Here is a 27,354-nt window from a genome sequence, read left to right on the forward strand (position 1 = left end):
TCCGGCAAAAGCTTTCAGTTAACGCTGCCGCGGTTACCGGTATCGTTGGAGTGATTGTGGGTTTACGTTATTTGGCTGCTGCTGCGATAGGTTTGGGCTGGTCCCCCCCTCACCACCATGACTACCACCACCACGTTTCAGGGGATGAATCCGGAGGGGAAGAGCAGTTCCCGGTAAGCCTCTCCCCGGGGTCGGTGCTAGAGCGTGGCTTGGCGTTTGGGCTTCTGCTATCGCTCTGTCCTGTGGTGGGAGGAGAAGGCGAGCGGCCTGTCCTGTCTGGGCGAGCCTGGAAGTCCGTCCGTCCGTCCCCTGCACTTTCCAGAGAAGGGAAAGAATAGGGGGGGGGGGGGGGGGGGCGATCCTTCATCCTTCATCCTTCATCCTTTCCCTGCCTTTGTTCTGTCGGGAGAAGCTCCTTCCTCGCTATGGGTGCATAGATCTTTGGGAGCTGTAGCGAGGTCGCCTTAACCGCAGTATTACCGGCGGGTTGGGGGCTGGCGTTCAGTTAGAAATCCGCTGCTGCGCCTCTTTTGTTCCTTCCTGGCGGGGCTCGCTCACGGCCGAGCCGCCTCTGGCTTTATTTATTTATTTATTTTTTTACCGTCATGTGCGGTCGCTGCAGCCTCCAGTCTGGGGCGAAGCGGAAACGCTTGCGTCTCATTAACTTGGGAGGCTTCGTGACCCTAATTTTCTGCCCGTGCCTTCCGGCCCCACCTCGCCTCCAATTAGAAGGAGGCGATACTTAAACGTGGAAAATAGTTTGTTCGGTTTTTTTTTTTCTTTTTCTTTTTAAGAAACTGCCAAGTTCCAATTGTTGACTCGCTACGGAGAGTTTTGGGGTGGACTTGGTAATGCTGTGCCTGACCCGTGCAGAGGGGAGAGGAGCCATTATCCGACAGGTGGCGAGGGCGAGCCGGGGCTCAGCGGTCCTGGGGATTTCTCCTTCCTCTGACTTTTTTTTTTTTTTTTTTTTCTGGTTACCTCCCCGTCTTTGTTCCATCTAGCCAGGCTTCGCTTGTGCTGCTGTTGGTAAACGGCAAATCCTTTTAACTTCCCAGCAGTTCCAGTTTCGCCCAATTGATTTGCTGTCCGCCTTGGCTGCGAGACCTGCTGCATTTAACGCGTCGGGATCTGGGTGGGGCCGAATTCGGGTTGGAGGAATTTGCGCACTCTGATCCTTCTGTAGAAGGAAGCGGATGCTAGACCCTTTGACTGATCGGAGTCTGGATGAAGTGAGTCGTTTTCCCTGCTGCAGTCTGCCCAGCTCCCAGCCTGTTCTCGGTCAAACATGCCGTAACCAGGCTTGGGGGAGAGGGTCCCCAAGAAACTGTTACTACAAGGAGCCATTTTATGGGGTGTCTGTAAGGATGACTAGGAAACAGCGCAACTTCAAAAATGACAGGCCTCGGCTGGCACCTTAGACTGGTTTGGTTCTGGACACATGCTAGTCTCCTGTCCTCAAAATATCCAGGACGGGAGACTGGCATGTGTTTCAAACTATTGACATGTATAGTTGATTGTTACTGCTTTTTGAAAACTATAAAGCCTCCCGTAGGTGTTGCCGGGTAACTCAACTCTATGCTGAAGTTAAATGTGGCAACAATTAATTTGATGCCTAAATCTCGCACACTCACAGTTGTGGAACAGGTACATCTTGAGACATTTTACCTTATTTTCAGGAAACTTTGAAACTTATACTCTGCATTTCCAAGCATAAAGCTTGGCCAATTTTGGCTAGCTTTTCCCTAAATCATATTCAACTAGCACTTGACTAATCAAATCTTAAATGCCTCCTGCTGGTGTTTTCCTACTTACTATAAACTGAGTCACAAGTGTAGCAAGAACTTAAGTTGGTCTCAGGTTAGTCAAATTTATGCTTATCTACAAGTCATGAAACAATTTTATGGGACTTGGAAGCAAAATAATTTGCAAAGTATGCCTATATTCAGGTTTGCTGAATATAAAGAAACAGGTAATGCAGTGATATGAAATCTGTACTCTTTAATTATGAGTAGGCTTGGAAGGCAGGTTTTGGCAGTCTGCACTCTTAGGTTACTGTGCTCTGGCCAAACTAGCAAATTGGCTAAGGTGAAGCTTCTTAGTCCTTAAGACACACCTTAATCTTAAAATACTCTGTTCCATTCAAAAAATTGAATGGCAGTAATTTAGTTTTACATTTGACTTAAAATTTAAATTAAGATGTATTTTGAGAATTTACAAATTAAAGTATGGGTTCTATTATATATTGTCCACTTTTTAAGGTAGACATACATTTAGTCTAAATGTATTGAGTTTAAATTTGCACTTCTTAAACTAGTATTTGGCATGGATGGTGATACAGCTACCAAATCCAGTTCTTGAAGTCACCTTGCTCCCCTGGGGTTCAGACACTTGAGCAATTTTGGAATATCTACAGCTGTCAATTTTGTTCTACATATTTATTTATTTATAATTTTTATATACCGACATTCTTACATTAAAATGCAAATCATACCGGTTTACAGAAAAAGCAGGAAAAAATATTTCCATAGTCAAATACAGAGAACATTTATAATAAAATTGTTAAAGGCATAAGGTAGGAACTTGAAAAAAGGTTACTTAACAGAAAACATAAAAGAAAAAACATATGTGAATAAAATCTCAGTGGTGCAACAATTTTATCTGGATATTGGCTAATTTTAATCCATTGCTCAGGCTGAAAAGGTGAGCATTAATAGAAAGTCTCTTTCATTAGTTTAAGTACTAGTGGTTAATTCTGGTCACCTTGTTTAGTCTGTAAGTGTACAAGATAAATGTGCTGTTTTTCCAGAGTGCTGCAGCCTCCAGGTGGGGGTTCCAGCTTCTCACTTGGCACTGGAGAAAAAGTACAACAGCCAGTGAGAAAGAACAGAATGGCTTCCAATATCTTCGGACCCCCTGAAGAGTTACCATGCACAACCTCTCGGACTAACCTCTCAGGTACAAATTCAGTTCAGAATTCTTGCCTAAAAATTGGTTTCTAACTGATGTATTTCAGGTTTTGGAAGGATAGTATGGGGTCATTCCACAATTGATATTAGAAATCTTCAGCTGCATTTCCTTTATCTGTGGTTTTTACCTGGCTTTTCATCTGTATAACTTCCTTGTAAATTATAGTTTTATTGTAGAAACAGCAGTTAAAATACAACACAAACAGAACAAGCTGTCCTACAGCTGAATACTACACAGGAACCAATGCTTAAAGTTAAACAGTAAATCTCCCCCTTATACATCAAACATCACCAGTAGATATGATACAAAGGAAACCTCTGTATAGCAACTAAACAATGCACATGTTGGCTATAAGGCATTCAAAGGAATCAGACTCCCCAAAAAAACAAGGTCTGGGAAGGAATGTACAGGTGGACTGACCCCCCCACCATGGATCCCATATTTTATGAAACACTAATTTTTAACAGCTGTCAATTTGGACAAGACATATCCTATCTGCTTAACATCATAGGGACAATATCAGATTTCCATCTGTGGGCTGAGATCATAATCTGATGGAACAATGATGCGCATAAGGGGAAAATTCAACAGTGCATTTTCAGGAGGAGGTTTGTTGGGAGTACCTAGTCTCTTATGAGAGAAACTGCCCAAAACAGAGGACACTACTACCACATCCCTTCCAACAAAGGTCAATCTGAGCTGGGAAGGCCTTATGAAAGCACTCCAGAGGTACCACCTCAACCTGACTCGTACTGTTTTCCTGCAAGTATGCAGAGATGGAACTTTATTTCGTACATAGGAAAACTTGGTCCCAAGCCTCATCAGATAGCTCTCACCCCAAGGCACAGCAACGGTTGGGTCCTGGCTAAGAAATCTAGACTTGAGATCATTCCTTCCAAGGAGTCGGCGTGATCACACCAATGCTCAAATTGAGTCTTTCCCAAGGATAAATCGGACCCCCCACCCTTTCTGAAACTGGAGAAGTCAGTTTTCCCCACCCTAATTCAAATTTGTCTTGTAGCTCCTAAAAAATAACATAGCCTTGTGCCCCCCCCCCCCCCCCCCCCCCCAAAAAAAAGATTCAAAGCAAGTAAGACCTTTAGACACCCAATGCCGAAAGCAATGAATAGACTGGCTGGGAAAGGAATTATAGTTAATGGCAGAATTGAGAACATCTGAGAGCCCACCTGCAGCTTCCATTGCTGCCAGGCCTTCAAAGTAGTGCTGGGCATTAAAGGCATACACTGCAGTCATGGCCACGAGGATTGCAACTGCCCTACTAAACACCATAGAGGTGTTCTCCCCATAGAATGTTCTATCCACACCCAGTGCTTAACATTTTTCCCCCATGTCAGTCCAGAATAGCGCAAAGCTGCACTGCTGCATAATACCAATGAATATTAGGTACCCCCAAACCACCCTGGAATTTGGCACAACCCTACTGGCTATTCAGGCAAATATACATCTCTGCCAACACTTCAGCATAGCATTGGGGTTATGAATTGGGAGAGACTGCAAAAAAAAATCCCAGCTGCAGTAGCATGTTCATTTTGATTGTCCTGTCTGGGGAGGACAGCTGCTATGTGGGGCTGGACCAAAAATCTAAATCATGACCTATATTCTTTAGGAATGGGGCATTTCAGCTCAAATAACTCATCCAGGAAGAGTTGCTAATCCATATGCTCAAGTACTTAATGCTCTCTTTCCTACTTGAAGGAGAACATTTTTCAGCAGAGGAAGCTGGTCACTAGGAACAGTGAGGCTAAATTCAGACTTTTCTAGATTTAACTTACATTCAGTAGGGTCTCTGGCTTTACTCATAGCAGCAACAATCTTCTCTAAAGAACAGACTGGGTCCATCAGAGTAAATGTAGTCAGCGAAAAGAGAACTTAAACTGCCAATCCCCCCACTCAAACCCCAGAGATCAATCGACTTCCAGATAGAAATCTCCAAAGCTTCTAAAAATAAACAGCAATGGGCACAAGGGCCAACCCTGTCTCGTCCCCTGCAGTATCAAGGGAAAGGGAGAGTAGTAATCATTGACTGACACAGGTCTTGGTGTTTGAGTTGCTGTAGCCAATTAAGGAAAGGACCCAAAATTCATTTTCTCCAGTGCATCATGTAAAACACTTTCTTAGCATCCACTGAAAGCAAAAGTGCTGGAATCTGTTCGTTCTTAACCCACCATATCAAGTCTATCTTGTGCCCGTTATCGACAGCCAGGGATAAAACCTGACCAGTCGGGATGCACTGCACGAGCCACTACCCTGTTCAAGTGGTTGGCCAACATTTTTCACCAGAATCTTTTATAATCCACATTGATCAGTGAAATAAACCAGTAAGAACCACATAAGGTCAGATCCCTCCCTGGCTTAGCAAGAATAGTTATCCCAACTGCGTTAGACCCCGGAAATAGCAAATTGCCCAAACTTAATGAGGTATACTACAGTAGGAGAGGTATTAATTCTGAGGAAAGCCCTTCATAAAAAACCAAGGGTGGTAAAACCATCTAAACCTGGGGCTTCATTCACCTTGAGACTTCTCAGGTGATTAAAGATCTAAAAGGCAGTTTTGCCATCAAACTGCTGTTCTTCCTTTGACAGGGAAGGTATATCTGTCTCATGCAGGTAATGGTACATCTGGGCCCCAGATATGGAAGAGTCCACCTTATACAAATACTCAGTATGAATCTCTTTGGGTGACACGAGCAGCTCTCCCCTATCTGATTTGATCTTAGTGCTTTTAAGCAAACAGGCCAACAGATTATTTGCTTTGTTAGCCCACTCAAAATGCTCCTGCTGGGCCCTTTGCATTTGAAGCCCTATCTGATCAATCTCAACAGCTTGCAGTTTGTCCCTGAATTGCAAAATTTGTCTAAAGAGAATCAGATGTAACTTTCCCGGAGCAGAAATTCTGCTGTCAATTGCTCTTTCTTTTCAGATTTTTTTTCTTGTTAAAAGCTGCCCTGGAGATCAGTTGCCCCAAACAGCCTTCAAACTGTCCCAGAGAAGAGGGTTTAATGTCGTCCACATGGATTACTATGTAATCCCTAATAACAGGAATTGAGAGCAAAAAGTCTCATCCCCAAGCAGGGTATCATTAAGTTATCAATTCCTCCAACCCGGGGGTGGATTGGGCATCCCCCGGTGGGCCGGTCACGTGGTCTGCCAAGCAGGGCCACGACAGAGCCGTGCTTGGCAGACCACGGGGTATCGCCTGGGCGGAAAATCCCCAAACCGATCTTTACCTGGAATCTGGCCCTGCTCCCACCCTTGTCCTGCTTGATATCCCAGAGCCATCCACACTAGAGCACAATCAGACCAGGAAATGTGCCCAGTGTCTGCTTAAGAAAATAAATCCTAGAATAAGATTTGAGGGATGGAGTAGAAATAGTTTCTAGGCTTGGGAAAGATGACAGCAAGCATCTACCAAATCCCATCTCCATTAGTGTGTTTCCCAGAGCCCAATCTGTGCACACTCTTCCCCCCCCCCCCCGAATTATCCAATTTGGGAAGCAGTGTCATTTCAATCCCCTGCCACAATCAGCAAGCCCTTTTCCATGACTCTTTGTTTAAAAAAAAAAAAAAAAGTGAAGAAGAAATCCCCCTACCCCTCAGTGGGAACATAGCTCCCCCTCTAACTGGAACTGAACCAGAAGAAACCTCCCCGAAAGATCAGCAACCCTCAACAATCATTCCTTTAAAATCCTTGTGAAACAATATTCCTTCTCCCTCCCCCCCCCCCCCCCCCCCCCCAACACCTGCATACTTTGAAGATATAGTAGCAGCAGCAAAAAAAACCAAACCTGGGAAGGGAAAACATGCCAGCACAAACGGTGCTTGTTTAAGTACATTTCTTGCAAAAGCACCTTGGATGACCACCCTCCCCTCCCACCCAGGGGATCTGATTTGAGGAGCTGCTTCTTGTGAGGTATATTGAGTTCCCATATATTCAGGGATAAGATTCTGAAATCAGACATCCAGAATGAGCGAGCACCAAGAAAACATTACTCTACTCTAATTCATACATCTCCACCCCTCAGGCACCCATACACCCAGCACAAAAACCTGAACACCATCCCATCTATGAACAATGCTCCCATGGTGTCCAAAAATCACACCAGTTTGCCAATGTATCCCCTGCCCCAAAACCCATTCCCCACTCCTAATCCAACCATTAGTACACTCTAGCAGAACCACTACTGCAGTCAGGGAGAACATAAGCAGCTTGGAGAATGAGAGATAAAACTGAGCCCATGCAGTAGAGTTTCCCCAAGCCACCCCCACAATGTAGGAATATCAGCATGATAAACAACCAAAGTGAATCCCTGCACCTCTTAATATACAAGAAACCACTTAATTATATTAAGAGAAAAGTAACCAATAATACTGGCCATCAATGAAACTAGTAATCTAGAGGAAAAAAAATTAGAAACTGGGGTGGGTAAACCAGCCTTTCCCACTGTCTTTTGAAAGTGAGTCTCCGGAGTTTTTGTAGTCTGTGACCTACCTTGTCCACTCTGCCAGCAAGGTACAGCTTTAGAGGGGATTGCTAGTGTTTTGGCAAGGACAGGAGTCTTGACACAATGCCTGCTGCAGGCCAAGATGGCCTCTGATTCCACTACTGTTTTTTGGCCTTAGAGGTGGTACCACATATTGTGATTGCTAGGCCTAAAACAACCACTGGTAATAGAATCCCTCTTTGCAAAGTCCAACCTGTTCTTTATAGTAATCAGTGATAGTGTTCGTGTGGCTCTATGGAGTGTGATTGCCATAGCCATGTTTCCTGGCCACCACCAAAACTTGTTCTTTAATCAGGAACCAGAGCAAACAAGCCACAATATCCCTAGGCCTGTTCCCACTTTCAGGCCCAGGGATAGATGCGCTCACTCTTCCACTGGCCCTATAGAATGGGGAGACTGTCTTTGTTCTGGCCCAGGAAAATACATTTTGCACCATTTCACAGCAATCTTTATAGTCCTGATCTCGTGGTATACCAGAGTCGGATTGCAATGGAAATTCCAGTTCTCTAGGTCTCCATTTTAGTGTGGAGCTCTGCAAGTCCAGAGACAGGTGATCGTAGCTATCTTGTAACTTCAATTTGTCTGCATGGGCCTCCAGACCATCACATTCATCCACCCTGTGGCCATGTCTGCCATTTCTTTCCAAGTCAGATATCGCCATACATCCTTCAACGATTCACCACTCCCATGCACTCCTCCATTAAATATACAAATGCCACGCTAGAATCCCTCGACACTACTACAGCTTCAGAAATAGAAACCATACTAAAGAGACTACACCCCTCTTCACCCAGCAAAGCCCTACTACCCATTGCAAGCACAACTGCCAAACCCTTGGCCAATATAATCAATTGCTCACTCACCCATGGCAAAGTCCCTGATTCCTTAAAACATGCAATAGTGAAACCCATTCTAAAAAGATACAACCTCAACCCTGCAGATACAGCAAAATACAGACCAATCTCTAACCTCCACTTCCTGACAAGTCATGGAAAAAATTGTCAACACACAACTCACTGACCACTTGGAGAACCATAACTTCCTATCCCCATCCCAATTTGGTTTCAGTACAGAAACCCTCCTCATCTCTGATACCCTCCTTAAAAGTCTTGACCAGGGACACCCCTACTTACTTGCCATATTAGATATCTCCATTGCCTTTGACACTATTAACCACAACATTCTAATCAAATGCCTCACAGAAATTGATCTCAGGAGCTGCCTTAACACTGGTTCAAATCCTACCAGGAAAAAAGGCAATACACAGAATCTAAACCCATCTCTCCCAAGGAGTTGTCCCTTTCATCTACCCTCTTTAACAAATACCTCCTACTCCTCTCTGACCTCAGCCTCACCCATTATATCTACGCAGATGATGATCAAATCCTCATCCCTATACAAGAATCCCTACACATCTCTTAAAACCTGGGAAACCTACCTTAACTCCATAAACTGCCTCCTCACCAACTTCCTCTTAACACTGCAAAAACAGAACTAATCATCTCCACACTCAATGACCCCCCCCCCAACCCCCTTTCTACTTCCCTCCAGCAAAATGTACAAAACCTTGGTGTCATTATTGACAACCAATTCAACCTAAAAACCTTCATCAATACAACCATAAAAATGCTACTAAAAGTTCCATGTACTCAAAGCTCAAACCAATCCTCCACCTTAATGACTGCCGCACAGTCCTCCAATCCACTATTTTTTCAAAAATAGATTACTGTAACGCCTTGTTACTAGGCCTCACCACCTCAACCCTTAAACCCTCCAAATGTTAGAGCGCAACTGCAAGAATTCTAAGAATCCATAAAACAGACCCCATTACTCCTCTCCTCAAGGAACTTCATTGGCTCCCAATTGCCTTTCGTATCACCTACAAAAGCCTATCTATTCACAAAACAATCTACAACAACATTCACTGGCTTGACAATTCCCTCCACCTACACACATCCAACCACCCAATCAGATCTGCCTATAAGGGAACCATTCATACCCCCAAGTCCACGCACCTCTGTACCACAAGACCACGCCTTCTCTCTTGCTGGACCTACCCTCGAACTCCATGCCAACTGATCTTTGGCTAGAGCCAAGTACACAAACATTAAAAAAAAAAAACATGGCTATTTAAACAAGCTTTCCCTGAATAGTCACCTGCCCCCCATACCTCCTATTCTGGACCCTTAATCTTGAAACCTTTCCCCTTAATATTCTGCTTTTATTACTCCTGTAAATCACCCACCCACCTGTATTCCCCTTTACTAGTTAAACCCCCCCCCAAATTATTAAACCCCTTACTCATACATGAATATTACTGAACACTTGTAGATATTGTATATACCTTACTCTGCTAATTCTGTACAAGTTATACCCCCAAGTTCTTAACTCCCTGTTTAATGTATTTTTGCTGTTTAGTTCCATGTAAACTGATATGTTTTGACAAATACCAGTCTATAAAAGCATTTAAATAAGATCCAGTTTGGAATCGCACATAACGTTTTGCAGTTGGCAGAACCATTGCCAGAATTCATCCTCTGGGAGATCTGGATGTTGTCTGCAGTGTCCTCCAGGACTGGGGTGCTTGTCGGGGCCTACAGGCTCTTGCGACTCAGTTGCTTTAATATAAGAATACTGTTTGAAATTCAGACCTTTTTAGTAGCATGCACTAGCATAGTCTGGTCCCAGATACTAAGGGCAGGGATTGCAGTAAAATTGGCTCAAGGGTCACCAGAGCTTAGATTAAAGCAGCCATCTTGCATAAAGGCCACACCGCCTCATCTGTATGCCTTCCACACCTGGGGGGAAAAACCACAATTACTGGTATAGACCCTCCATGCTTCAGACACTTTCCCTCTCATCCTGACTTGTCACCCTCCCATTCAGTTATAAGGATCTCAAGATTGATATTTTTATGCTATAGATTATGCTTTTAGAATTATTAATGTTTTTTATTGTTTAATACTATTTAATATGATGTAATAGTGTTTGGGGGTTTTTTTAGATTAAGCACATGCCATTTTTTATGACTTATGGCTAGGGAGACAAGAACACTTAGATCTTCAGTGAAAAACAATCTTTTATTGAACAATATAAGTATTCTTGGGAGATGCTGATGCCATGCCTCTAACCGGTCCACCAGCATCTCATAGTATTCAGGAAGTGATCCTTTTATAGATAACATAATATTGTGGAAGCTTCCAGACTTGCGTGACTGCCCAAAGAATCATTTACATAGGTTGTCATGTCAACAGCATGATGTGACTATCTCTGAACTGCCCTGATTAGTTTTCCCAGGCATGGCCCATTTGCCCTCACTCTCGAGAGAGTCCTTTGCTCTGTTAAAATCTTACCGGTCAAGGGGCAGAAGTTCGCAGCGCTTCAATCCTTACAGGAACAACTATCAAGCACCCCGCCCTACGGGCAGGAACCAGTCCTTTCGGACCAAGCACAACAAGAGGGGGAGCCAGCTTGGGTACAGGCCCCAGCTGCACCCCACAAGGAGATTCAGCCGACCCATCCAAGGGAAAAAGCCATAGGGGGCAGATTAGCCCTATTCTACCACAGATGGGTCAAGAACCTCTGACAAGTGGGCCCTAGCCATCATTCGGGAGGGGTACTACCTGGATTTCCTACGAACCCCTCCAGACAAGTACGTGGAGTCCCCCTGCCACGACCCCTCAAAGGGCGGCGGTGGAAGCCATACTGTCCAGGCTACTGGCACTCGAGGCCATAACCCCAGTACCTCCACAGGAAATAAATACTGGCCATTATTCCATTTATTTTATCTTTCCCAAGAAAGAGGGAACATTCAGGCCCATCCTGGATCTCAAGTCAGTCAACCGCCACCTCAGGATCCCTCTCTTCCCCATGGAAACCCTACAATCTGTTATAAGGGCAATACAACCAGGAGAGTTTCTCACATCCCTGGATCTTTCGGAGGCCTATCTGCACATCCCCCATTCATCAGGAACATCAGCGCTACCTATGCTTCAAAGTCCTGAACAGTCACTACCAGTTCCAGGCACTACCCTTCAGGTTAGCCACAGCACCCCGGATGTTCACCAAGGTAATAGTGGTGGTGGCGGCAACACCGAGGAAGGAAGGAATGCTTGTTCACCCCTACCTGGACGATTGGCTGATCAGAGCAAAGTCACCAGAGGAAAGCAACCAGCAGTCAAACTCTGCTGGAAAGCCTAGGATGGGTAGTCAACACAAACACAAGCTCCCTACAGCCCTCAGTTGCTGGAGTACCTAGGAGTCCGATTCGACACCATAGAGGACAAGGTCAGCCTGACCCCCCACAAGGAGATCAAAATTGTGGAACTGGCTACAAACCTTGCTGGACGATCCTCGTCCCACAACATGGGATTACCTGCAAGTCCTCGGGCTGATGGCATCCACACTGGAAGTTGTGCCATGGGCTGGAGCCCACGGTCCCAGAACTACACTGTACATCTATCACTCCCAGGCAGAGCTCGGACCCAGCTACAGTGGTGGCTGCAGGCCAGCCACATGAGCCAGGGATAAAGTCTCTCCTCACCAACCTGGACTCTAATCACCACAGATGCCAGTCTACAAGGATGAGGAGCACACTGCGAGGAGCTAACCGCCCAAAGGCAGTGGAACGCAGAAGAGGCGGGATGGAACATCAACCGCCTAGAAGCTCGAGCAGTCAGACTAGCCTGCATGCGGTTCGCCCACAGACTTCGAAACAAAGCGGTCAGAGTAATGTCGGACAACGCCACAACAGTGGCCTACATCAACTGGCAGGGGGGAGCCAGAAGCCAACAGGTGTCCCTAGAAATAGACCCCCCTGATGGTGTGGGCGGAAGCAAACCTCCAGGAGATCTCCGCTGTCCATATTGCCAGGAAAGACAACATCACGGCAGACTTCCTCAGCAGGGAAAGTCTAGACCCAGGAGAATGGAGGCTGTCACCCACAGCCTTCAAGATAATAGTGGATCGTGGGGGACACCGGACATGGACCTTCTGGCAAACAGATCAACGCCCAAGTATCCAGATACTTCAGCCGCAGGCGGGAACTGCAGTCCCAAGGGATCGATGCCGTGGCCCCTACTGGGCGCAATCATTCACAAGATACACCTACACAAGGGATTAGTTCTTCTGGTGGCTCCAGACTGGCCAAGAAGACCCTGGTATGCAGACATGAGAAGACTGCTGGCAGGGAACCCCCCACACAAGGACCTGCTATAACAAGTTCCGATCCTCCACGAGGACCCAGCTCAATTCTCTCTTACAGTTTGGCCATTGAGAGGGCTCGCCTGAGAACGGGTACTCGGGGGCGGTAATAGACACCCTCCTACGAGCACGCAAGTTCTTCACATCACTAACGTACAAAAGGATCTGGAGAGTATTTGAAGCCTGGTGCAAAGACCACAACATCAAACCACGCTCATTCACTGTCCCCGTGATCCTGGAATTCTTACAGAACGGACTACAGAAGGGCCTGTCCCTCAACTCCAAGGTACAGGTGGCTGCCCTGTCATGCTACAGCTTCAAGAGCGGGAGCGACAGCATAGCCTCTCACCCAGACATGTCATGCTTCCTGAAAGGAGTCAAACACATTCGCTCACCACTAAAATGGCTGGTACCTCTGTGGAATCTCAATCTCGTTTTGGACTTCCTAGTGGGAACTGCCTTCAGACCCCTATGAGGCCTGTCCCCTTCGCCTGTTAACCTTGAAGACGGTGTTTCTGCTGGCGGTGTGTTCAGCCCGCCGCATATCAGAACTACAAGCACTGTCCTGCTGTGAGCCGTTCCTCAGGCTCACCCCGGGGACCATCTCACTACCAACAACGTATGCCCGGAAGAATTCGGAAGAAGCCCGTGGTCTCCACCACCTCAACATTGGCAGACTCCTATCCAGATACCTGGCATTGTCCAAGCCCGTACAAAAAACGGACCACCTTTTCGTCCTTCACAGCGGAAAGAAACAAGGAAGCGGTCTCACGGGCAACCATTGCCCGCTGGATCAAGGCAGCCTACGTAGAAGCTGGCAAGCTGCCACCTCTACAGGTCAAGGCCCATTCTACCAGAGCCCAGGCAGTATCATGGGCAGAAACTAGAATGCTGTCACCCACCGAGATCTGCAGGGCAGCTACATGGTCCTCCATCCATACCTTCTCCAGATTCTACTGTCTGGATGTTCAGGCTCGGGAGGACACAGCATTTGCAAGGGCAATACTAAGTGGGTCACAGGCAGTCTCCCACCTGGATCGGGATTAGCTTTTATACATCCCATTGGTCCTGAGTCCACGCTAGGAAATGGAGAAATTACTTACCTGAATTTCGTTTTCCTTGGTGTAGTCAGATGGACTCAGCAACCCACCCACGACTACCGTTACTCATGGCATTCTCGGGGAAATATCCCCAGGAGCGAGTGATTCACGGGTAAGCCATGCTTCCTTCATTTAGGACACCCATCCTACTGGGTGTCAGTTTCTCAGTTGAGGGCACTGGCGGTCTCCAGCTATAGCCAATGCAACCGGTTCATATTAAGTTAGTTATTCAAATTATTCAGTCATGCATATATCCACAATGCTTTTCGAGGAGAATACTGAAGAGTTGCACTTCCTGCACGGGTATATGTACTAGGGCTGACGTCAGATTGATCAGTCTCCAACTGCTATCAAGAGCACACTATACCCATTGGTCCTGAGTCCCATCTGTCTACGCTTAAGGAAAACGAAATTATCAGGTAAGTAATTTCTCCAATTCTCAGGAGATGCTGATACCATGCCTCTGACAACCTGTCCACCAGCATCTCATTGTATACAGGAAGTGATCCTTCTTTTATAGATAACATATTATGGAAGTTTCTAAACTTGTGTGACTGCCCAAAGAATCATTTACATAGTCACATCATGCTGTTGACATGACAACCTATCTCTGAACTGCCCTGATTAGTTTTCCCAGGCATGGCCCATTTGCCCCCACTCTCAAGATAGTCCTTTGTTCTGTTAAAATCTTATTTGTCAAGATAACACATCTGTGGCTGTGTTGATAAAAACTCATGAATAGTGCTTGAAGCTCCCACCGTTGGTTTCTTCTTTGACCCATTGAATAGGCCTCACCTTTCTGGTGCCAGCTTGCCTGCCTGACCAGCTGAAGTTTGCAAGTCACTTTGAGTTCATTCAGCCAAAGCAGGCTAAGAAAACCAGAGGATTCTGGGGGGGTTCTCCATGTTGGTTTTCTGTTCAGGCCCACTAATCAAGATTTACTTTGTGCCATGTGAACCGTTGTGAAGGAATTGCTCCAAATGAAGGCATATAAACCATACTAAATCAAGTTCTGGAATCTGTTGCCAGAGGATGTGGTTAGGGTAGTTGGTGTAGCTAGGAGTTCCTGCAGAAGACTAAACTATTAAAGTTGACTTGGAATAGCCACTATTACTGGCATTAGTAGCATGGGATCTTTTTGTTTGGGTACTCTGAATAGAAAAACAAAACAGGCAAGTAGTAATTTCACCATTAAATGCTTTGCCTACTTCTATGCCATTTAAGATTTAACAGCTTGCAGAAAATGGTCTGAACAAACTACTTCACTTTAAAATGAAAACCGTGATCCAAGAGCAGGAGGTGCCTAACGTTGGGAGATTAGTCTGCTGCATCTCTGCAATTTACTTTTTTTTTTTTTTTTTTTTAAGGGGACAAGACCACTGGTATGGAGGACTTAAATCAGTCCAGTCCACGGAGGAGAATGTCATCTGGAAACTGTGGTGACACTGCCGATAAGGTTGGTGGCTGGGGTGACAGTGAGTTTGTCGGCTAAACTGTTTCAGTTAAAGATAGCTGGTGCCTGTTTTTTCAAATACACTCTACTCTTGATTCAATAGGCTGTCACTAAAGACCTTGGACTGGTGTGTTCACACAACCAATTAAATTGGACTAAGATACAGTGGACAGTGTCCAGAGTTCTCCTCTGCCTCAATACCTCCCTTTTATCTGGTCCTCCATCTTGTTGCTTTTCATCTCACACCTGTCCATTCTGCTACTAAACCAGTTGAACCATGAATTGTTCAGATTAAATAAGCCTGTTAGTCTTTTCACCTGCTCTAGGCTTTTCTGCTTAATCAGAACCAGCAGTGGGATTCAGCTGCCTGGGAACTTTTTTCATATTCCTCCCCCATGCTTGCTATTTGCCTGGCCAGAGGCCATCTAGCAAGGCGCCTTCATTAATGAACCCTAAATCTAATCACTGTGGCCAGTTGAATAATCACTGGAATGGACTCCTCCCTTCTTGCCACCAGGGTTGTGAACATTGTCTCTCCAGCTTCCTTCTGCCCCAGAGGAATGACAAGTCAAACCAGATACTCCACACAGTCATCAGGCCAGCCTGATACAATTTATCAAGCCTGGGTAGAAGACAGGACATATATTCCTGGAATTAATGCTCAGGAGAAGGGTTTTTAACATTTAATAAATTCTGTATAAGAAAACATGTGCTGTGAGTGAATACATCTTAAACTGGGTGTTTTTCTCCCCCACAGGGAGAAGCTAATAGCTTTGGTAAGTACATTTTTCTTTTGATCTTAGCTAGGTTTAAGCTATTTTTTTTTTTTTAGCTAGAATGGGTAATCCTACTTGTTTAAACAGAACACAGTTTTTTTTCTTGAAAAATCAGCTTTTACAAGGAAAGTGTGGAGCAACTGAGGCTTCTGTTTTTAAAGCTGGTTCCTACACCCTTGCATGGCTGTAGACTTGAAAGATGGTCTAATATCAGATCACACTATGTAAATATGTGGTGTTTTTATAGCTTAATCTTTAGTGGTTGTACATGGTCCAGGCCCAGTGAGCCCTTCAAAACTACACTATGCCAATGCAGGGCCTAGTTAAACTTAGGAAAATTGGGCTGGCTTAGTTTCTTCCCGCACAAGGACCTTAATCTTCAGACTTTTTTTTTCTCTGGAATTTCAGTGGTGGTTACAAGAACTTACCCAGAAAAGTGTAGAACTATTTCCTACTGATTACAAGAACAAAAATGGGAGTGTAAAACTAATGGAATTCCCAGGAAAAAACTGAAAACTCCCTATCCTTGATGCAGGTGTCCCTTCATTTTTGCCTGGGGGGGCGGGGCTCTCCTCTCCTCAGAGTTGATTTAGTTATTTGGGGTGGTAAGGCTGAAGTTTAATGGTTTGGTCTATTCCTCTTTCTGAGAAACAAGCAGGATGGCCCTTCTCATATACAGTGCAATCTGGAGCCTGACCTGCAAAACTGTCAAAGCTTCCATAACACTGACTATATCCTAGTGAGCATGCCCACACATGCCATTATACCACATGCAGTCTCCAGTTTTTTTTTCCCTTCCCTCCAAGCCATCAAGTTGCAATTTTGTGCTTCATTCACCTCTTGTCTTTGTACCAGAGGGCCAGGATTGCTCAGCATAGGTCATATGGTTTTGTCCCTTCTAGTTACCCTAGATAATTTTTTTGGGTTTCTGGTCTTTTTACTTGATTCCATGGCATAGCAAATCTGCTTGCTGCCACCACCATTAGTCCAATTCTGCTTCTTTCCTTTGGCTGGTTTCCATCAGATGACATTCTCCTCCATGGGCTGGACTGATTTAAGTCCTCCATACCAGTGGTCTTGTCCCCTTAACTTTTTTTTTTTTAATTGCAGAGATGCAGCAGACTAATCTCCCAACGTTAGGCACCTTTTTACTATAAGGCATTTCCTGCTCTTGGATCACGGTTTACATTTTAAAGTGAAGTAGTTTAAGACCATTTTCTGCAAGCTGTTAAATCTTAAATGCATACCAGCACTACCCTCAGTGCACTAAGATGGCCCATTGCATTTGTTCTAGGGTACTGCAGTTCATCCATGATCCACAAAGGATGCTGGTCCTAATTTTAAGAAAAATGTTGGGCACCAGAAGTCGGATCCACCTGTTCGCTATCAGCCAGCAGCATTAAGGTTGTCATCTGGTTCTGCTTCTTGCACACTGGCCTCAAGGAGATCCTATGCCAACCATTGACAAAAGCCAAAGAATCATTGCATTTGTCTCCATTGCTGCTTGATGGCAGTATGGTCAAGTGCATGCAAAGCCTCCCAAAGCTAATCTATGCAGGCCAGGCTCCTGCAACAGCATCATCACTCCACCCCTTCTGTTCAAGGAAGCTGTGCTCACCCCTCCCAATAGAATATAATAGTTTAGGGTTGAGTGCTGCAGTGGGCCAGGGTTTTCTGCTTAAGGTAGTGCTGCCTTTTACAGAGGCTTAGCAAGCAAGACATGTGGCACAGCCTTGTAGGTTCATAATATGCACTTACCCATGCAAAAGATGCAAGTTACCACCCTAGTTATCTCTGTTGGGACTCTTCCAAGTTCCTGACAGTCTATAAACTATTGGCCCTGTAGTAGTAGGAAAACCACTATGCATGCAAGAAGGAATGAACCTATTTGGTGGGATCCTTCTAGCTAGATATAACCTGGATTGCCATTGTATGTGCCAATAGGTGAGAGACTCAGACCAAACCGGGTCTTCCATCTTGTTTCTTATACCAGGATGAGGTGTAACCTTTTTCTTGTGGATTGAAATGCAAATTTTTTATACAAATAAGTGGTGTGGGCAAAACACTTTGGTATAATGCATTTGCCATAGCTAAGGTCAATAAGCATTTTTGATCAATATGTAGTGTAAGCATTTTACTGTGTTTTTTTTGGAGAGGAGAAAGCCCTGGAGCCTAAGCATTAGTTTCCTTAACTGGCTTCTTCCTTCCTATATATTTTTTTTCAATGGGGCCTAGTTTAGTGCTGTCTTCTGTTATAAAGTAACTATAGAAAATTGCCTGCATTGTCTTGTCAACATGTGAGTTTGTGCTATTTTAAACATTTTTTATTTTTAGATGCTTAACTCCCTAACCTACATTACAGAGATTTATAGAAGATTAAAAAGCACTGGTTCTAGAACAGATCCCTGCAGCCCTCTACTATTACTGTCCTCCATTGAGAGAATGGACCACTTAAGTCCTACTCTAGGTTTCCTGTCTCTTCTTCCTTTTTTAACCAGTTTGCAATCTATAAGTAGTGTAGCCATAAGTGTAATAGAGGTTACTGTAACCTACCCACCAGAAGAAGCAGCTTGCAGATAGTTATCACTTGGCTGCCAAAGGAGGAGAGGGTCTCCATCTCATGGTAGCTGAAGAGGAGGCCCTGCATATGGGGACCAGAGCTAAGGCTTTGCACAGAGCATATTGTCTGTCTTCAGTTCCCTTTCCACTCTTCCAGGTGCCACCTGGTGGCCACATCTCTATAATAGATATAGATGGAGCTCTACTAAGCAAAGCTGTATGTCTGATGCTTTTGAGCAATAGGACCTCCTGTTGCTCTCATAGGCCACATCTAGTCAGCTTGGTACCATATCTGCTATTGCTATTAATCATGTCCCTCCTTCCAGCCTAGCACTTGGCTACTGTAAATCAGGTACAATAAGACATCACTGTACTCAGTTTCTGGCTAAATAGCCAATTTTAGGCCCTTGAATGCAGCCACTAGACATGGAAGTAGGGAAAAGGGTAGCATAATTTTAGGCATATTAATACAGCCCCTAGCAAAAACTGATGGCTGTATTCTTGAAGACATCAAAAATTGTTCCACTCTTCTCATTAGGCTGTTGCTTTAACTGTTAAGAACAAGCTGCTTGATGCCATTTGACAAAGTCCCTTCTGCAATTTCTTTAAAAAAAAAAAAAAAAAAAAAAGTGATGGGCTAAGAGGCAGTTAGTGGTGGTGGTGGGTTAGTAACTGTTTAAAAAGGCAATGGAGGGTAGTCTTGAAAGAGATACCTAGTGACCCAGGTATCTCTTTCAAGACTACCATTTTTAACACTTTTCATAGGGGAACACTTATAAATGTAAATGATACTTTATTAAAACTGGCTTAAAATGTATATGCATATTGGGGTACTTTGGCATGAGACTAATGTAGACAATTGTAAAGGAAAAAATAATGTACATAATCATGGGTCCTCTCTATAAGGAGTTAAGGACTCCATACTCATTCTCCCAACTCTTATTGAAAACATATTCCCTGTACATACCTGGATCAGTCCAGACTTCTGGGTTTGGCCCCCCCTCTAGCAGAGACAGAAGTTTAACTACAAACTCTGCCTTATCTGGGCTGGTGCCACTACAGTCTGGCAGTATTCTTCTGTCTCCAGCAGGTGGAGGATGTGCCAAACCTAGTCTTGAGTTAGGGCCTAGCTGTTTAGTTAGGAATAGACAAAGTATGCCTTTTTTTTGTTTTTTTTGTTTTTCCTTGTAGGAGGCAGACTGCAGTGTTCCTGCAGGTCTGTCTCCTGCCTCCCAGAGGGTTGAGGTCCTGAGGGGACCATCCCACTTGGTTCCAGAGGCTGTAGCTGTTGTGGGCTGAGGACCCTGCAAACAAAGCTCATACTACTGGGGGTGATACCAGGGAGCCCAGCTCACTCCCCCAGTAGGTTCAGAACCCAAGAGGTGCTGGACAGGTACTTTCCAAACACAACTTTTGCATGTTTTTGTCTTTTTTTTTTTTTTTTGCACAGCTCTTCTCTGGGGTTACCCCGATCGCAGGGGGGGGGAGTTCCGCCATGTTTTCAGGGTGGCGTGTCTCCAGGGGCGAGGGAGCCTCTGCAGTCCCAAAGGGGTTCATGCTTCAGGTCCAGATGGTGATGGGAGCTGCAGGGGACAATCCTTGCTCCGTTTCTCGGCAGCGTGGGTCCCCTGAGGTCAGCGGCTCCGTCGTTGGGCACCATTTTGCCTCCATTCACGCCCATGGTTCAGCTGCACATGGAGAGGAGAATCTTCCTCCCAGGTCAGTTCCCGCAGTACAGGGTCTCTGAAGACAGCAGATATCAGCCTGCGGATGCTGCTGTAGGGGATGCGGACGATACTACTTCGGATTCGTCCTCCTCAATTTGTTCTTCTCATGCATAAGGCCTGCAAGGTGGGTAAGAGGCCTCTCATTCCGGGCTCCACAGGACATGCATCCTTTGCTACAGCAGCAGCCAAAGCCTTTAAGAATCCCAGTGACCGATTCCAAGTCTTTGGAATCGGAGGATAAGGACAATGGGGATTTGCCCTCTCATCCCTCGAGGAGGGGGGGGGGGGGGAGACTGAACAGCAGCAGGGAGGACTACATGGAGCCTATGGGCCAGACTGTGATGATCCAAAGGTGGTCCGGCTTTTTTGCAGGGATGAGCTAGGACCTCTTAATACCTGCTATCCTGGGGGAACTAGGCATTCAGCTCCCTCAAGAGGAGTCTCTGCTTGGCACTATGGACCCTGTGGTGTTGGGACTCCAGGGGCCTCCTACATACTTCCCTTTCAATTTTTCAGCCACTGACTTACTTTTTAAGGAGTGGGACACTCTGAACTTGGGACTGAAGGTGGCTAAGGCCATGGATAAGCTTTATCCCTTACCTGAGGAGGCCTTGGAACTTTTGAGGGTTCCTAAGGTGGATTCAGCTGTGACAGCAGTCAAAAGAAGACCACCATTCTGGTTACAGGGGGCACAGCCCTGAAGGACCTACAAAATCGTAAGCTGGAAGTCCAGCTTAAAGATATTTGAAGTCTCCACCCTGGGGATTCGGGCAGCGATTTATGTAGTAGTTTTTCGTTGCTAGCAGGTCTCAGTTGGGTCCAGCAGCTCCTGGCCAGCGAGTCATCATCCCAGGAAGAAGCCCTATAGTGCTGATGCCTTTCATGATTTGTTTCGCATGTCTACCAGGACCATGGTGTCGGCAGTGTCCACTCTGCATCTTTTGTAGCTCCGGAACTGGGCAGCGGACGTGTCTTCGAAGACTCAGCTAGGTTCCTTGCCATTTAAAGGTAAGCTCCTTTTCGGTAAGGAGCTGGAGGACCTAGTCCAGTCCTTCGGCTTATCTTCCGGTAGGTGATGCCCTTATTCTCACCTAAGTCTAGAGGAGCTTTCCCCTCCAGGTCTCTATTGCAGCGGTCGGACCCAGACTTCCAGAAGATCGGTTTCTTCCTTTCGTCACAATGCCCAGTAGGCAGCAGTCCTACACGCCATCCTTTCGGGGGCAGCATTTTGGTAGACCTGGTTCCAGCCAAGGTGCACCAGGGGAGAAAGACCTTCCAATGATGGGCAGCTGGCTCATTCCTCTGCTCCGGTAGTGGGCAGCAGACTAATGCTGTTCTACGAGGAGTCGGCCAAAATCACATCTGATCAGTGGGTCCTCTCTGTGACCAGACATGGTTACGCATTAGATTTTGCACATATGCCTCGCCAGCAGTTCTGGTCTCTCCCTGCACCAAAGCGCAGACCAGTTCAAGAAACACTGCAGCAGCTGCACGAACTCTGAGCCATCGTTCTGGTGGGAGCTTCGAAAGGGCCGGTACTCCATTTATTTTGTGGTTCCCAAGAAAGAAGGAACTTTTCGACCCATACTAGATCTCAAGCAAGTCAACAGATGTCTGCAGATTTCTCGATTCCAGATGGAAACACGAAGATCATTGCTTCGGTGAGACGAGGGGAATTTCTGGCATCTCTGGATCTGAGGCCTATCTACATGTCTGCCTCTGAGCAGATCAGTTTTCTACATTTCTCCATTCTGGGGCATCACTTTCAGTTCCAGGCGCTTCCATTCGGTCTGGCCACAGCACCCAGAACCTTCACCAAGATCATGGTCATGGTGGCAGCACAGCTCCACAAGGAAGGATATCTGGTCCACCCATACTTGGACGATTGGCTGATCCGAGCAAAGTCGGAGGTGCTTCAGTTGCTACGAAACCTTGGTTGGGTAGTCAACCTGTCCAAAAGTTGACTGACTCCCTCACAATCCCTGGCATTTTTGGGAGCTTTATTCGACACTCATCAGGGCACAGTATCTGTCATGGAAGCGCATGTGATCAAACTTCAAGGTCAGGTTCGGGCCTTGCTAGCCAAGCCTCCTCCAATAGTTTGGTATTATTTACAGGTGCTGGGTTCCATGACCTCTACTTTGGAATTAGTTCCTTGGCCTTTCACTCATATGAAGCCTTTGCAATCCGTGTTGCTTTCCCACTGGAACCCAGTTTAGAACAGTTTAGTCTTCAGTTGCCCCTGATGGAATATGCTCACTCCAGTCTGGCCTGGTGGCTCAACCCAGACAACTTACAGCGGGGAGTGCCCTTGGTAATTCCAGATTGGATGGTGGTCACCACAGATGCCAGCCTTTATGGCTGGGGAGCAGTTTGTCAATGCAGGGCAGGTGGTCTAGCAGGAAGCTTGGTGGTCCATCAATCACCTGGAGACCAGAGTGGTAAGGTTGGCTCTACAGGTGTTTCTTCCGATTCTCCAGGGCAAGTCAGAACTCATCCTCTCAGACAATGCGACTACAGTTGCTTATATCAACCATCAGGGAGGAACAAGGAGTTGACTAGTAGTGTTAGAAGCTCAGTTGCTGATTTCTTGGGCGGAACGGAACTTGTTCAGCATAGCAGCCTCCCACATTGCCGGGATCGACAACATTCAAGAGGACTTCCCATTCTCTGGGATCTATGCAATGTCGACTGAGAACTGGCCATTGATATTCCCCTGAGATTTACAGATCTGCCGGACCTTCTCCATCAGGGTCTGTTTATTTCGATCAGGTTGAATGCTTTTGTCTAGCAGCATGGCTTTTGAGAGAAAACGGAGGAAGTCCCAGGGATATTCGGATGCAGTGGTATCTACAATGTTGCAGTCCCATAAGGTCTCCCCTTCCTTGTCTTATGTCAGGTTCTGGACGTTTTTTGATGCTTGGTGTACCTGAGCGGGAGTCTCGGACGTCTTGAGCTTCCTTCGGGATGGTTTATCAAAGGGCTTGTCCTGGAGTTCTTTACAAGTGCAGGTGCCCACGATCGGTTCCTTGCACAGTAACATACATGGGCTAAGCCTAGCAGCGCACCCGGATGTCTCCCAATTTTCTTGTGCGGTATGAAGCATTTGAGACCTCCTCTACGGGATCCATGTCAGTCTTGGAATTTGAATTTGGTTCTTAAAGCCTTGTGTTCGGCACCCTTTGAACCTTTTGCGTATGGTGACTTTGAAAGATCTCACCTTGAAGGCAGTATTTTTGGTGGCGATTGCCTCCGCTTGCTGCCTGTCGGAGTTTCAAGCATTGTTGTGTAGGAAACCCTTGAGGATTTCTGATTCGGGCATTTCCCTGCGTATGGTTCCATCCTTTCTTCCCAAGGTGGTGTCTTTCCATTTGAATCAGTCAGTGGAGCTGCCAGCTTTCTCTGAAGACAGTCGGACCCAGATTATAAGGATTTAAGGAAGTTGGATGTTTGCCAAGCTTTGCTCTGCTACCTGGAACTTACCAGTGAGTTCAGGGTGTTAAATCATCTTTGTGCTCTGGAGTGGACCTTGTCGGGGCAATATGGCTTCTAAGACCATGATAGCTCGTTGGTTAAAGGAAGCCATAAATTCTGCTTTATTTGTTAAGTGGGCAGCCATTGCCGGTGAGCCTTCGGGCCCACACTACTCTCTCAAGCTGCTTCCTGGGCGGAAAGTCATCAGGTGTCACCCAAGGAAATATGTAGAGCGGCTACATGGAAGTCTCTCCACACCTTTGCTAGACATTACCGTTTGTATGTTCAGGCGTCGGACATTCGGAGCAGGGGTACTGTGTGCAGGCCTCTCTGGATCCCATCCCAAGTAGGATGAAGCTCTGGTACATCCCAGGCGTCTGGACTGATCCAGGTATGTACAGGGAAAGGAAAATTAGTATCATTACCTGATAACTTTCATTCCTGTAGTACCATGGATCAGGCCAGAGTCCCACCCTATTTAGGGTCTTAATCAGTTTGGAGAGTCCACGCTCTTGTATTCCTGTCTAGTTTTTTTTGCAGACTGATTGTATTATTCTGCAGTCCATGGCGGCTGATCCCATCTGGGGGTTCCATGAGCCACTTTTTTTCCCAGTTCCGTTGCTGTGTATAGTTTGGGGTTTTTATAATCCATTCTGTTTTGACATTAAGTAATGCTGCCAGACTGTAGGTGGCACCAGCCCAGATACGGTGGAGCTTGTTAAACTTCTGTCTCCCATCTGCTAGAGGGGGGGGGGGGGCCAAACCAGGAGTCTGGACTGATCTGTGGTACTATAGGAACAAATGATCAGGTAAGGATACTAATTTTCCTTTAAAATCCTCAGTGTGGTGAGTGGCAACCAAAAAGGCAACTAGAATGTTAGGAATTATTCAGTAAGGAATGGAGGATAAAACTAGCACTATACTAAGGCCTCTAATTGAATGGGCTATTTTTGGTCCTTTTCTGCTGTTACTATATTAGTGTGACTACAACTGTTTAACTATTGTGTATGGGTCTGATCCACCCCATTTTTGGCAATACTAGAAAATGTAGGACAATAAAAATGATAAAGGGGATGTAGTGGTTTGTTTATGTAGAGATTAAGTAGGTTAAAGCTCCTCTCCTTCTAAGAAGGAACCATCTAGAGGATGAGTTTCTGCCAGGCAGCTCATTATAAAGATGAAAAATTGGTTAGCCAAATATGGCTGGGTTTTTCATTTCAACCTTCTGTGGCTGGCATCTTTCAAGTGAGCCAGAATGGCCACTCCTTAATAGGGACAGTAGTGGGTCATTTGCCTATTGTGCTGGCTTACTATAGCATTTCTTATATCTGTTCTTATGGAGTATGATTACAGACCTAAACTTTAGTTCTGTCTTCACTGTTAAGCTGAATGCTACTACGAGACTTTAATATAATTTTCAAGCTTCTGGATTAAAACATAGCTATACTTTTTTTTTAGAAAACAATGAGATGGATAAAGAAAGTGGCCTGGGCCCTTATGAAGAGACAGACCCTGTAGTTGTACCAGCAGCTGACCCTACTCCTACACTTCCTGCAGCAGTGCCATCTAGAAGAAATCCACCAGGGGGCAAGTCCAGCCTTGTACTTGGTTAACGCTGCCTTGAACTGTTGAACTTTTTTTCTGTACTGCCTCCCCCTTGTGAGCTGCACAACTTGAGCCTGCCCATTCATATCTTGAAGATTTATTTCAGAAGAAGCACTTTATGTACTACCATCTTTTTTAAAGATATACCTTTACTTTTGTCTTGTGTGCCCTGTGACTAGCTGGAAATGGCATGATGTATATTCCAATGGTAAAACTTTAGCTGGAGGGTAGCTTTAATTGCAGAGAAGAATAAAAATGATCTGAAATATGTGGTGACTCTTTTCTCCTCCCCCACCACCCATCTGTGAATATATTATAGAGTATATATAATATATATCTGGATTGTGCTACCCTCTACCAATGCTCTAGGAATGGTACAGTTTAACAAACAAATGCAATGGAATCCATCAGCACTATGCAGGTGTCTCACTTGATATTGATCTGCTTTTTGGGTAGTGACTTGTCCTATGAGGCTAGCAGTGCTCTCTATAGCTATAAAATGAGCTAGCAACTAAAACAAAATTGAACTATGCCACAGAAGCATTTCTTCAAACTGTAACATGGTACCTTAGTTAAGAGAAAACACAGTACTGGTTATGCATATGCCCTGTTAATGACAGTAACAATGGGTTATGTTATGCTAAAACTAGCTTGTTACTCCTAACCCTGTGTATATCCATTGTGGAGGTGGGGTATTACAACTGTTCATGATGTGTGTGTGTGTGTGCTTTCTCTAAATCCACACGATTATACCTCCAACCCCACTGCTTCTGTCTTAATTTAGACAAATTAAGATAGTAGGGGTATTCCTCTCCCCCTCTTATTTACAATACCACTGTTTCTTTCATTCTGCTACCATTTGCAAATAACTTGGTTAAGTTTCTGGTGTTGAGAGGCACTTATAACAACGACCAGCAACTGCTTACCCAAACAGTCCAGTAGTTGCTGCCGCTACCTAATGGTTGAACTACTACTGGAGGAGCAATCTTAACTGCTTTTATGAGAACCTAACCTTCAAATTATACTTATGCTAAAGGTGATTCTTTTATAATTAAGTCTCTTGGGCATGTATTTGAAAGTTGCTCAGCTTTGTGAGCTCACCATTGGAAAAGCTCCTGGTCCCAGTTGAGGAAGACTGGTGGAGCTTGCTTGTGAACAGATCAGAACAGCAGGAAGAGGATTTACTAAGCAACTTACCATTCATCTTTTTCATAAATTTTATTTAAAACAAAAAGAGAGCTCATGAACTAAAAGTACTTTCCTGTACATACCCAGATCAGTCCAGACCAGTGTGTTATGCATTCCTACCAGCAGATGGAGGCAGAGAACAAACTTTGAGGCACTGCTATGTACCAAGTGTGCCACCTGCTGCTCCTCAGCATTTTTCTGTCTCAAGCAGATGGTGGTGCATACCTGCAGCTCTGAGCTGGGGTTGGATTTCTTGCTCCTCGAAGTGCCAGCTGCAGTTTTCTGGACCATCCCTCTGGTAGAGCTGGGCAAACCAGGGGGGGGTTGGATACCCAGGCAGTACTAGCCTATGTGGTCCAGGACCCCTGATAACCAGGGGACTGGCTCCCTCAGCAGCCCAAAGGTGCTGTCTCTGTAACTGCTGATTCAGGAAAGTATCCCCATTGGGGACAGTTATTGGGCCTTCAGGCGGTGGTGTGCGCAGGCATGTTTATGTTGGATTCAGAAGCCACAGGAAGCAGCATCCTCGGGTGTCCAGTCATCCACATCTCAGGTGGCCCACCTGGAGGCAGTGATCACTTATGTGGCGGATGCCTTATATGACCTGGTGCGTACTTCTGCCCGGACCATGGTATCATCAGTAGTGGCTCAGCGGCTGCTGTGGCTCTGCAATTGGGCAGCGGATGCTTCCTATAGGTCACAATTGTGTAACCTTCCTGTTCGGGGGGAAGTTTATTTAAGTCTTTTCTATACCGTTAAGGTGGGTACTGTCACAAC

General features: G+C 45.5%; 1 protein-coding gene across 3 annotated transcripts; it reads left to right on the top strand.

The window, feature by feature from the left end:
- On the top strand, window positions 1-26,241 carry JPT1 (Jupiter microtubule associated homolog 1). Of its 3 annotated transcripts, none has more exons than XM_029600563.1 (5): window positions 1-173; window positions 2,810-2,958; window positions 15,163-15,251; window positions 16,006-16,024; window positions 17,319-17,428. In XM_029600563.1, the coding sequence occupies exons 1-5, from the start codon at window positions 118-120 to the stop codon at window positions 17,360-17,362; spliced, it is 357 nt and encodes a 118-aa protein (XP_029456423.1). In that variant the 5' UTR covers window positions 1-117; the 3' UTR covers window positions 17,363-17,428. The 3 variants fall into 3 exon arrangements, with proteins under 3 accessions (XP_029456423.1, XP_029456421.1, XP_029456422.1); XM_029600561.1 differs by lacking the exon at window positions 17,319-17,428 and adding an exon at window positions 25,243-26,241 and having other exon boundaries at window positions 3-173; XM_029600562.1 differs by lacking the exons at window positions 1-173; window positions 17,319-17,428 and adding exons at window positions 1,009-1,232; window positions 25,243-26,241.
- Window positions 26,242-27,354: the final 1,113 nt, after the last annotated feature.

Source organism: Rhinatrema bivittatum, chromosome 4, assembly GCF_901001135.1.
Source record: "Rhinatrema bivittatum chromosome 4, aRhiBiv1.1, whole genome shotgun sequence".
Taxonomy (NCBI): Eukaryota; Metazoa; Chordata; class Amphibia; order Gymnophiona; family Rhinatrematidae; genus Rhinatrema; species Rhinatrema bivittatum.